General features: G+C 50.9%; 4 protein-coding genes across 4 annotated transcripts; 2 read left to right on the top strand and 2 right to left on the bottom strand.

Annotated features, from left to right (window-relative positions):
- Window positions 1-1362: 1362 nt before the first annotated feature.
- On the top strand, window positions 1363-2561 carry EsH8_VI_000457 (uncharacterized protein; the record flags this gene model as incomplete). The annotated part of the gene is made up of 2 exons (XM_083271710.1): window positions 1363-2068; window positions 2119-2561. The coding sequence occupies 2 exons, from the start codon at window positions 1363-1365 to the stop codon at window positions 2559-2561; spliced, it is 1149 nt and encodes a 382-aa protein (XP_083126884.1).
- Window positions 2562-4832: 2271 nt separating this feature from the next.
- Window positions 4833-5706, top strand: EsH8_VI_000456 (concanavalin A-like lectin/glucanase domain-containing protein; the record flags this gene model as incomplete). Its single annotated transcript, XM_083271709.1, has 3 exons — window positions 4833-5185; window positions 5242-5430; window positions 5496-5706. The coding sequence occupies 3 exons, from the start codon at window positions 4833-4835 to the stop codon at window positions 5704-5706; spliced, it is 753 nt and encodes a 250-aa protein (XP_083126883.1).
- A 1062-nt stretch (window positions 5707-6768) lies between these two features.
- EsH8_VI_000455 (luciferase-like domain-containing protein) lies at window positions 6769-8444 on the bottom strand (the record flags this gene model as incomplete). Its single annotated transcript, XM_083271708.1, has 4 exons — window positions 6769-7696; window positions 7763-8010; window positions 8069-8257; window positions 8316-8444. The coding sequence occupies 4 exons, from the start codon at window positions 8442-8444 to the stop codon at window positions 6769-6771; spliced, it is 1494 nt and encodes a 497-aa protein (XP_083126882.1).
- A 1243-nt stretch (window positions 8445-9687) lies between these two features.
- On the bottom strand, window positions 9688-11385 carry EsH8_VI_000454 (uncharacterized protein; the record flags this gene model as incomplete). Its single annotated transcript, XM_083271707.1, has 5 exons — window positions 9688-9802; window positions 9863-10769; window positions 10823-10856; window positions 10918-11142; window positions 11203-11385. The coding sequence occupies 5 exons, from the start codon at window positions 11383-11385 to the stop codon at window positions 9688-9690; spliced, it is 1464 nt and encodes a 487-aa protein (XP_083126881.1).
- Between the last annotated feature and the right edge of the window lie 312 nt (window positions 11386-11697).

Here is an 11697-nt window from a genome sequence, read left to right as displayed (position 1 = left end):
TCAAAGAAACTGGGAATCGCAGAAAGCTTTGGCCTTATAGTTGATATGTCCTTCGGCTTCGCCAACAGGTGTGCGATGAGGTTGGCCAAGACCCCATCTCCAGCCCCCTCGGCCCGATTTCAAGAAAGCCACCCTCGCTCTAGGAGACATACTCAGATTCGACACAGGTGGCGGCACCAGCGAAGAAAGCATAACTCCTTGTTCGATGCCGGATGGGTCACATATGAGACCAAGATCGCCAGATTTTTCAACTGCGGCTGATTTCTCGTCGATGATGAAAAGGAGGCGGTTTGCGTCGTCCTTGCATCCATTAGTAATAACGCCAAAAAAAGGCTCGCCGGCGACGTGACGAATATTTTCGAGGTGCGCCTTGTCGCTGACAAGCGAGACAATACCCACAGCCGCGATAACTGCGGGTTTGCTCCCGGCCGCTAGACGATGGAACTTAAGAGCGGCTTCTACATCATGGGAAACAAGCCCAACCTAAGCCGTGACAGCGATCGTATCGAGGTCGACGTGACCATCTACGACAAGATAGCTTGGTACTGACTCGGTAATTGAGATTCATATTTCCGTGCCATCATTGATTGTGCTTTTAATGGTGGTGACAACAAGCACGACTTGGGCTTGAATAACATCATCTGGGGCAACCTCAATCCACAAGCTGTCTTCATTAAGAAGGACACAAGCGTCTGCTGCGGGAGTCTCTTCGAGAACCAACATTAGAACTATCTGAAGGGTACGATTCTCTCATAGCGTTGTATAAAACCCCAGTCTTTCTTGTTTCTTCAAACAAGGAATTAGCCAAAGGCCATTGAATCAAGGCTTAGTCAGGTGCTCAGACCAGACAATCAATTCCTTCTCCGCATGATACAACTTGGTTCAGACGTAGCTACGTAGGCGGAAGCTTTGGCCTCTCGTCGCAACACGGCCAAGCCTGACGGACCATCCCGCCTGACCTCCGCGGCCCGGGTTCTTCCCCGCAAAACAGTTACAGCTAACGTAGGAAAACGACGAAATGGCTCTGCTTTCCATGCTTTTGGATGTTTCTATGTACGAGATGCCAAGCGTCGCCACCCTATCAGGTCAGTCTGTTTGTGGTTGAGCGTGTGTCATTACGTAAAACTGGCACTTCCGTGCGCTTTCCTTCCCCTCAGCGACCAGGTTGCGCAACGTAAGGTTAGAACTCTACTATGTAACAACATGACATCGCAAAACCCGTGACCACCGTGCTTAAGTGACCGAGAGGGCAGTGCTTGTCCTCGGCGACATCACTATGCGTCTCCCAGTTTCCGTTGAAGTTACTCCTCCCAACTACTATTTTCATTCGGCATCTTAACCTGCACAATCAACTTTGACATTATGGCGCTCAAGACAGAATTGACCCTTCGTCCAGCCCCTGAGGTAGCCGACGGCTACGAAACCGACACGGAGAGTGAGTGGATCATGACACCAACCGAGGAAACTCTGGTGGACGACGATGAGGTACACATTGACCCAAACGGGGATTTGCTCCTGCACGTTGGCTCGGATCCGTCTTCTGGCGACACCAAATCATTCCGCGTCTGCTCCAGCACCTTGCGGCGGGCATCGCCATTCTGGAACCGGACACTCATGGAGACGTCTTCGGAGACTAGACCGCTCGAAAGTGAGTGGTGGGGTTGGACCCCATCACTCTTTGCCTGTCAGTATGAGAAGTCGGATGGACTATTGATCCTCCTCAACATGATCCATTCACAATTCCAACTCGTGCCACGGAGTCCGACGCTTTCCGAAATCTACAACACCCTAAGCCTCGCCAGCTTGTACGAGATGGAACACGTCCTGCAACCATGGATCGCACGGTGGTATGACGTACTTGAGGGCGCAGAGGCCAGCAGAAGCGGACACGACATAGCTATGCTGGTCTGCATAGCCTGGGCATTGGGTGATGAAAGACTTTTCGCAAAGACCATGATCAAGATTGCTGTCTCTTGCGTCGTGGACGGAGAAGGTCATATAACGACTGCGGATGGGATCGGCTTGGATGAATACACCTACGACTCCCTAGGCTCACCAGTGATACTTGGTAAGCCCGCATATTATGTTCCCAAATCAATGTTTTTAACGATGATTTAGAAAATATCCGTTCACTCCGGAGTCGCCTCTCTCTGGACTTGACCTCGCATATCAACGATGTCATCAACAGGCTAATAGATGGGAAGTGGCTGTGTGCTGGCATATCCGGCATCCCCGTCACCAGGAACAAGAAGTGCGACTATGTCGTCCTGGGAAGCATCTTCGCAGGCTTGGTCTACGTTCGTGGCAGCAGGACCACAGAGGTCGAGATCAGAGCGGACGAGAGCATCATGGACCTGCTCAAGTCCCTCAAGCGGGTTTTGTCATACATGACCTGCTATGAGAATCACCCGGTTTGCAATCCCGCGGAACGGATTGCGGACGCCATGAAGAAATCAATTGATGTGAGGGACTTGCCTCTGGGCACGGATTGCGTTCAAAAGATGAGGGAGCAACGCCAAAAGACAGGTATAGACGATTTGAAACCAGAAGGAGAGAACTGACGAAGAATATTTATTGTTGTTCACCTGAGTGTATGTATTATTTTATTCCTCGGAAAAAGTTGCGACTGGTAGTAACGCTATATTAAGAGCATGAAAGAAAGTGTTAAGACGTTGGGTGGTGGACTAAAAATTATCGAGACAATCAATTCATACATTCACTGTCTACTATTTCATCACATGCCTGCCTACCCACTTATTTCACCGTGTGTTCAACGCTTTCTCGGTCCAATGAACAAACTTCTGCGCGACCCGCGGCGCTGAGTGGTGTCGGACAAAAAGTAAAAGTTTAACGCTGTGACCGTGGCAGGGCTCGAACCTGCGACCTTCTCGGGATGTTGTACACTAATGTGAACGAGAAATCATAACCACTAGAACACACAGCCGGATTTGTTGAAAGTTCAAGCCAAATTGTTAAACATATTGGCTGAATCTGTGTGCCTCGGCATGTTTAGCGAAATGAGTGTCATCGAAAAGAGTTTAGCCCCGATCCAAAGAAACACAAACACTAATACCCACACCCACACCACACACACAACCTGGCCTCAGAGCCGGTGACCTTCAGTCCTCGAATTCATGCGAAAACGAAAACACGCCCAAAAGCAGCGGCATGTGTTGCAAGGTCTACACAGGAGTCTGGATTCAACAAGCCCCCTTACCAGCAATTCTGGATGTTGGGTCAGGAACAGTAATCTCGGTTTAGCGGCCGGGCCGGCACTTAGCGCCATCCACTCAGTACCCCCTTTAGATCTCCAGTTCAGGGCTGGCTCGTGGAATCCAAAATCCCACCACTGAAGCACCCTGGGGTCGTTATTGGAGTGACATCGGCAGATATCGAATTGGGAGACATGTTCGTATAACCACTTGGCGACGATGAGTGAATGGGCTGAGGAAACAGACGCAGGGGGTGCCCCCCTCATGTCGGTAGCTGGCCCCATTGCCGTTCTTGGATGTCCTGAGCCGGGATTACTGTCAAGCATCTGACCCTAGTAATCTGGGGGGCGCCGCTGAGCCGGTTCCGGCTCTTGTTGGATCAACCGGGAATTGAACAGCGCAGTCCGTCCTGCAATGGCCAACGTGGAGGAGTTCTGCACTCGGAGCGCGCATAAAATATCACTGAAATTGAAGAGTCGACAGCCGCCTTTATTTTTAGCAGGGCTGAGCCAGGGTTATTGCGGAGTTGCACATGGGCGGCGTCGGGCACGTATTTCCAGGCTGATGTGAAAACTTGCTGTCGCGCAGATTTGCCACGTTGAAGAGAGCATGCTGACATCTTTGTCGTTCGCAGATCGACGGGAAAGTTGACGTTGTCAAGCAAAAGCAACGTGCGCCGCTACAGCCGGATTTTTACATTAAACGCAACACTGCAGGTGATAACCGCATATCCAACACACGGCGGCTTCACATATACATTACAGTGGGGGTTCCCGTCGATGCGAGCAAGGTGCACGGCTATACCGGCTATCGTTATGCTTACCTGGTAGATTCATTTGGTTCTTGGAGCTCGGATGCTCTGGCGGATGTGTCGAGATGTTAAAATGACGGCAGAAACGTGCTTGCAAGGCTAGGCCTCGGAATGGGCCGAGTTCAAAGAGGTGTCATCGGCGAACCGAAGCAATAACCTTCGGCTTTTCAATATGTTGATTGGGGCCTTTTATCAATGTCTTCCAAAATCGGTCGAACGCGAGTCAAATCATCAAATTTCCAACTTCGCACTCGTTCTGCATTGGGACATATTGCTCCAGGGATCATAGGACCTCGAAGGGCTCCCCTCCAGGCTTTCCCAGTGGCGGTCCCCTGCCGTGGCATTTATTTACGTGAAAAAGGCAACCGGTATATTAAACCAGCCCACCTCACCTGCTGGTGGAGTCACCCAGAGCACCGCGTGGCCGCAGCGCAGCTCGTTGGCGTCCCGAAGGGTGATAAAGTTGAAACCGCCCCTGATGCCCACCGGAACCTTGGTAGACAGCCGCTAAGCCCGCAACAAGCTTTCCGACCGATGCTTAGCTCCGGCATCCCGGGAGCCATGGGCTCCAACCTCAGTCGGCTACTGCGTTCTGGCCGCACACTAACGTCACATTGGGCATTCGTCGCCGTAATTGGAGGGACTCGTTTTCTTCTAGAAAGAAATCTATCCATCCCGACGTTGTATCATGCCGGTGGGAGAGGTATATCAGCGGCCACCCGCCAGCCTTCGGTTCATCCCAACACACCACGCTCTCTTCTAACCACATTCCGTTCTAGTCATTCTTTTACTTTCAAACGCTATTCACCATGCAGCTCACTTCTTTCCTCGTCTCGGCCATGCTGGCCGCCACCGCCGTGGCCACCCCCACCCCCGTTAGCGTCGAGAAGCGCGCTGCCACCATGTGCGACAGCTGGGGCACCGTTGCCACTGGTGGCTACACCGTGTACCACAACAACTGGGGCGCGAAGATTACCAAGGACACCTCCGGCTCCCAGTGCACCACCTTCGAGTCTCTCAAGTCTGGCTCCTTTGCCTGGTCCACCTCCTGGACCTGGAGCGGTGGCGCCGGACAGGTCAAGTCCTACTCCAACGTTGCTCTTGAGAACATCAACAAGCAGCTCTCTGCCATCAAGTCCATCCCTTCCACCTGGAAGTGGACGTAAGTGCTTTTGTCCAGCCAGATGTGACGTTGTCATGTGCTAACTCGCTTATCAGCTACACCGGCTCCAACATCGTTGCTGATGTCGCCTACGACCTCTGGCTCGCCCCCTCCGTCGGCGCCAACAACAAGTACGAGATCATGATCTGGCTCGGAGCTCTGGGCGGTGCCGGCCCTATCTCCAGCACTGGCAAGACCATCGATACCCCTACCATCGCCGGTACCAAGTGGAGCCTTTACTCTGGGTAAGCTTCCCGTCGTTCCCTTTTCCCGTATAATTCCACCCGCTAACCAATGCGCCACCAAACAGCCCCAACGGCGACACCACTGTCTACTCCTTCGTTGCCCCCAAGACCATCAACAGCTTCAACGGCGACCTGATGGGCTTCTTCAACTACCTCACCTCCAAGCAGGGCGTTGCCAAGACCAACGTTGTCACCAGCCTCCAGGGTGGCACTGAGCCGTTCTCCGGCAAGAACGCCGTCTTCAAGACCTCTGCCTACACCCTTTCCGTCAAATAAACGGTCTCCGGCCATCGGAAGATCCTTTGACGACCCTTGACCCCGACCACCGTAGATATCGGTCTGCGTTGAGCTGTACAAAGTTCATCCTGTAAATATTAAATATAAATCTGTACATAATTCAGCATGCAAAATTCACAAATAACAACTATAATGCTTGCTATGAAGTCTTTCTACCGTGTCAATATGACGGCGTGTTGTTCGTATGGTCGTGTAAACTAACAAGGCATCGCGTCTGCAATGTGCTTTGCTTTACCCGTAATATCAAGAAGATAGAAGGTCCATCTGCATCCACCCATCAATTCGACTTCGGTTTCTAGGCTGCATCTAGTCTCACAATTTCGCATCATACTTGGGGATAACGTCATGTAACAGGGAATGATCGGCTTTGCATCAAAAACCATCTGGTTATTGTTGACTGTCTTGAATCCAGTTCAAACCTATTCCATTTTGAAGTATGAAAAAAAGGAAAAGAGACAAAATCACCAACGACTTGAAAGCCACCCACTGGTTAAATGTTTTTGTGCAAAATCGATTTCCCACATACCGAATCTTTCAGATTGGCTTAGATTGTCATTGACGAAATAATCAAGTTTCAAAACATCGCGGGCAAGTAAACAATCTTGCCAGGGCCATTATTACGCCCTTATTCGTGTCAAAATTACTTGAGAATTAACCGAAGCAAAGCATGATTTCTCATGGACCTTTTGATAGTAATGTGAAAAGACGAAGAAATATTCTATGTCTACATCGCAAAGATCTGCCAACTTAAGCGTGTTATACTATAATTGTTCTTTCCCCATGTGTGACTTTAAACGGGAAGATGCAAGGCATCGAGATCTGTGTAGGTTCTAGCGAGTTATCAAAAGTCGTGAAAAACTCGATGACTATGCAAACTTACCACGTGAATACCACAGGTACATAACACATTGGGTTATCAGGACTACATATCACTTGTTGTACGATTCGCCTGAGGCTAAGCGCGCTTGCATTGCCCCACAAAGCTCAGTCTATGTTCACAATGCTTTTCTTCTGTGCGATGAACCCTCAATCAAAAATTTCTCAAGTGCTACCGACCTGCTCCTCATATGCTGCGTTATCCTCCTTGTAAACATCGTACTTGTAAGTAGATCCAGTGTGATCAGACCTCAAGCCCTTCTGCCCCTGTCCATACACCTTTTCTCTGGCCGTCAGCTGAACGTCCTCCGCTGGTGCCTCTGGGTAGATGCCGCGGCGTCGAAGCTCCGGGATGAGCAGTTCAACAACATCCTCAAATGTTCCCGGTGTGGTCACATATCCCAAGTTGAAGCCGTCCAAGTCACCCTCACGGATCCAGTATTCCAGGTCGTCAGCCACCTTTTGCGGGCTTCCAACCGAGACGGGGCCGAGACCTCCAATCGCCGCCCGTTCCGCGATAACACGCGGCGTCCACTTGGGAACGTGCTCACTTGTCGTAGTGAAAGCATCCAGAATGCTGCGTACCTTGTGCGCTTCCAGTGAATCCGCCGCCGTGACCTCTTGATCGACGGGGATCTTGGAGAGGTCGATGCCCGTCCACCCACTAACGAGCACTAACCCGCCGACTACGGAGGCATACTTCTTTAGTTCTTCGTGCTTGGCCTGGGCCTCCTCGTCTGTCCTTCCGACGATAGGTGTAAAGGTTGCAAAGAACTTGACTGATTGGGGATCTCGGCCGAGGGCCGCAGCCCGCTCTCTTATCTCCTTGACCTTGGGCCGCAAAAGCTTTGGCGAGTGAGACGAAACGAAAATACCCTCGGCGTGTGTTGCCGCGAACTCTGAGCCGGCGGCTGATGTGCCTGCCTGGAAGAGAAAAGGGGTTCTTTGAGGAGAGGGGTCGACAATGTGGCGTGTGTCGAGGTCGAAGAACTTTCCATGATGGTGGATTGTTCGGATCTTGTCCGGGTCGGCGTAGCTGTCGTTTTCAGCATCGGGGGAGATCGCGTCGTCCGCCCATGAGCCTTCCCAAAGCCTGAAGGCTTCTGTTAGAATCTTATCTGACCAAGCGGCTGATTAGAGACTTTTATGGACGACTTACTTGTAAAGTACCCTCAAGTACTCGTCCGCCTGCGCGTATCGCTCATCGTGGGGAATCGGACTGTCCAAGCCAATGGCTTTGAAAGCGGCCTTCTTCCAAGAAGTCACAATGTTCCAGCCAATGCGGCCTCGTGTAAAGTGATCGAGTGTCGAGAAGCGCTTCGCGAGCAAGAAAGGTGGCTCAAAGGAGGTCGAGGCGGTGATAGCAAATGAGAGGTTCTTTGTAACTGCGGCCATGGCACTGATGGGCTATGATCTATACATCAACAAGGTGTTCACACTTTCCAATGCCAGAGGATCAACGTACAATCGTGGGGTCTGTCATGGGCCATTGAGCAGCGCGGCGGATGCAATTGTCGAGACTGCCCTCATATGTGTCGTAACCACCATAGGTATCTGCGAGGAAGAGGGCATTGATGCCACCCCGCTCCAGCAGCTTCGCAAGGTCGATCCAGTAGTTCAGATCGCGTTTAGTCGCGGATTTGTCGGCAGGATTCTGCAAACCTCTCGTCAGTATCATCTTCAACAGCCTTTGGCTCGCGAGGACCACCAACCTTCCATTGACCTGGAGACAAATGACCAACTGTAGACATGTCAAAGGCATTCAGCAAAATCTGCTTCTTTCCTTCCGTCTTGACGCCATCCTCGTCACTGCGCGATCCATGAATTGGTACTGTAGTCATTTTGAAAATGGTTGTCGTAGAGCCTTTCGAGTTCTCGTCCGCCACCAACCCCTCTCCCTAATTGGGAGGATCCTCTACCATTTTATCACTCGATGAACTTCCTGAAGCTCTCCAACTTGGCGCAGAAACGCGATACAGGGAATCTGCGCAGCTGCATGTCGTCATCGCCGCTGTCGCCCGCCGCGTGGGACTGGCGTGGGATATTATCTGCACGTCGGCCCCAATCCAACGCCTCCAATGCAGGGCGCGGCACTGGCGTGATCGCGGGTGTGGATGGTGCCATCATCCGTCCCCGGTTCCGAAGAGGCAGAATTACGTTTCGGAGCGCAACGCCGGTCGGCTATTTTTTTATCGGATGACTGTTGCGCTCGTTGAAATAATTCACGATGCCTGATAATTGGTTCATGACCCGACTTCGCCGGCGGCGTGGTGGGCCAAGTCTAGATGCATGTCCACAGCGGATCGGCTATTTGAGTATAGATGCTCATGCGGGCCATAGCCACTCGGAGTACTACGATGCTCGACGGGGACATCGAGTGCACCATAATTGCTAATGGACTCCCTGGACTAATTCCCAGCATCTTGTTCTGCTTTCGATGTTGCACTGCCCAACCTCTGGATAGTGTCTTCACACGAAAGTCCCTAAACTGCCATGGAGTCCAAGTTTGATTTTCTGGAGTGCTAACCCTTTTTATTCAAGACTTGCCTTAGTTTGCCGTGAGTTGATGATTGGACTGCAGTCAACATAACTAAGGAACAAAATCTATATGTATGTCTCCAGGAGGATTATATGGATTTGCATTGAGTTGTTGTATTGGACGACAAACGCTCCTTCGTGAATCAAATAAGCGCAAGTTGCAGTGAAAGCCAACTACTATTAGAAGTGACAATATGATTCCAAACGACCACCAGATAGATCAAAGATAAACCAGTTTAGAGTGGCAATATTTCAACAGTTCCACAATTTACTGTATCATTGGTTTGAGTCAAGTTTGAGGGGGTCGCTGAGCGTAGGCACCACTGACGTCTGGTTCAAGGCAGGGTTAAAAATCCCTGTTGAAAAGATATCCCAAAGACACGATATAGTGACCGGTTAGAATCGGGATTTGTCGATCGTTTATGACGACGTCCCACGGGCAGTGTTATTTCCAGGGAACCAAAGTTGAATTTCCTCAACGGGCTTCGATGGCAACGCTACCCCCACGCTCGCTTATGTCCAATATTGCGAACCAGAACCTCTTCCTCAATCACTTCTGTCATCCCTGCCGCTCACCGCCACCGGGGGACGCTTGCCCTCTTCCACTGCGGCATTGTCATGTTCATTATCGAGAAACCCGGTTGAGTTCTCAACTTGAGGGCTAGATAACATGCAGTTAGAAGGCAGGCCAGGTTAGAGAATCCCCTCGGGAAATACGTACTCTTTTCTCTTGACGTATAACCGCAAGATGTGCGTTGAAATAATGAGCAAAACGGCAGAGCCAAGCGTGAATGCGAAGCCTTTGGGATACCTAGGGGACTCGACCGTGGGAAACACCAACAGCGGGGTCCAAGCTGTGGACGATTGAGAGATGGCGTTGATAAGAACCAAGGTAAAAGATCGCTCAGCCGGTGATGATCTTAATTGAGTGTTTACCCAACCATGGAAGACACTCGACATAGCGTACGATGAGTAGATGGTCGCGAAGGCGAACCATTTGGCCGGCTCAGGAACGTCCCATATGACTAAAATAATCAGTCCGATGATGTTCCATGTATGCGATAGCGTGATGGCCCAGGCCGGGCCAAGGACGAGATCCGAAGCGAAGCAAATGAACAGCGTATAGAAAATGCCCAGGGCAGGCGCAATCGTGCCAAGTTCATTCACTTTCGCTGCCGAATAGCGACCAAGACTCTTGATCCAGAGCAGGAAGCTTCCAGAAGATGTGTGGATTCCCGCATTCCAGAAGAATACGTCGACGAGAATAATGCCCCAAAACTGCGGCGAAAGGATGACCTTTTTCAGGGCCCCCAGCTTGAATTTACCATGGGATCTGTGGCCAGCGCGCTTCAATCTCTCAACGCTCAGTTCGATATCCTCTCTCTTTAATACCCAACGGTTGGGTTGCTCAGGCGTGCCAGGGATAACGAAATAGCCCAGGATACCGACTGGGATAGTGATGAGAGAGCAGATGATGTACATCCACCGCCATCCGGCAAGACCATTTACACCGTCAAGCCGGGCTGATGCGCCGGCCTGGATCAGACCAGCAGTAAGTGTGCCTAGGGAAAGTCCAACGTAGAAGATGCCGCCCCGTCGGGCAATTTCGTCGCCACGGTACCAGGATCCTATATGTTGTTAGTTTATGACCTGGAATCTAATGCCATGTGACTTAATTTACCAAAAACATAATGCATAGCAGGGAAGAATGCAGCCTGAGAAAAGAACAGTCAGTCATCTCTCCGAGCGCAAAGGCCATAAAGACTCTATACGCACCTCAAACCAACCCACGAGAAACCGGTATGCAGCAAGCTCGGCGTATCCCGTAACACGGAACTGAAGCAGCGTGAAGATGCCCCAGGCAATATCCAAGAAGGGAATAAGCCAATGCATTGGTACATAGGTAAATGCAAACATCATCGGCAGCTGTCCTGTGACAGCGCCGATGATGTAAAAGGTCTGTAGCTGAACAAGCTCATTGCCCTTGAACCCGAGGTCCTCCTAGGCTTGAATATTAACACCTTTGAACTGTAGGTAGGGCAAGAGTATGGGTAGACTGACTTTGAGTCCTGCGACATAGGCGTTGTTGAGGTTGGATTGATCGATGTACTTCACCCAGTAGCTTAATACTGCGTAAGGGACAATAAGCAGGTCCAACCTGCCAATGAGTTTGCGTTCCTCCGGCGTGTCGGTATCAGCAAACCATTGGATATGCCACCACCTTTTGCGAGCTTGGACAACCATGGCTAAAATTTCGGCATTAATCGGTATATTCAAATGAGAAAAATACGGATATGTGTCTGTACGGCATTCCAGTCTCGCAACCGAAAAGTGTGGGATCGAAGGATTCCTCACGCTTTAGTATCATCCTGCCATCCTATCCCCTGAGATCAAATTCTTCGCGTCCCATGTGAAATCTGTGCGCCATCTACCCACGCCTCAAACAGGGCCGCCATCTACCCACGTCTCGAGCAGGTCCCGCGTCGCCCTTCCACGCAACTTGGGAAGCGAGAACTTGGCGCCATTGTCGACCAGGTAAAATATCGGAAACTACTG

Source organism: Colletotrichum jinshuiense, chromosome 6 (genome assembly GCF_051148585.1).
Source record: "Colletotrichum jinshuiense chromosome 6, complete sequence".
NCBI lineage: Eukaryota > Fungi > Ascomycota > Sordariomycetes > Glomerellales > Glomerellaceae > Colletotrichum > Colletotrichum jinshuiense.
Note: the sequence above shows the minus strand (reverse complement) of the source record. Positions and strands in the feature narration are given on the sequence as shown.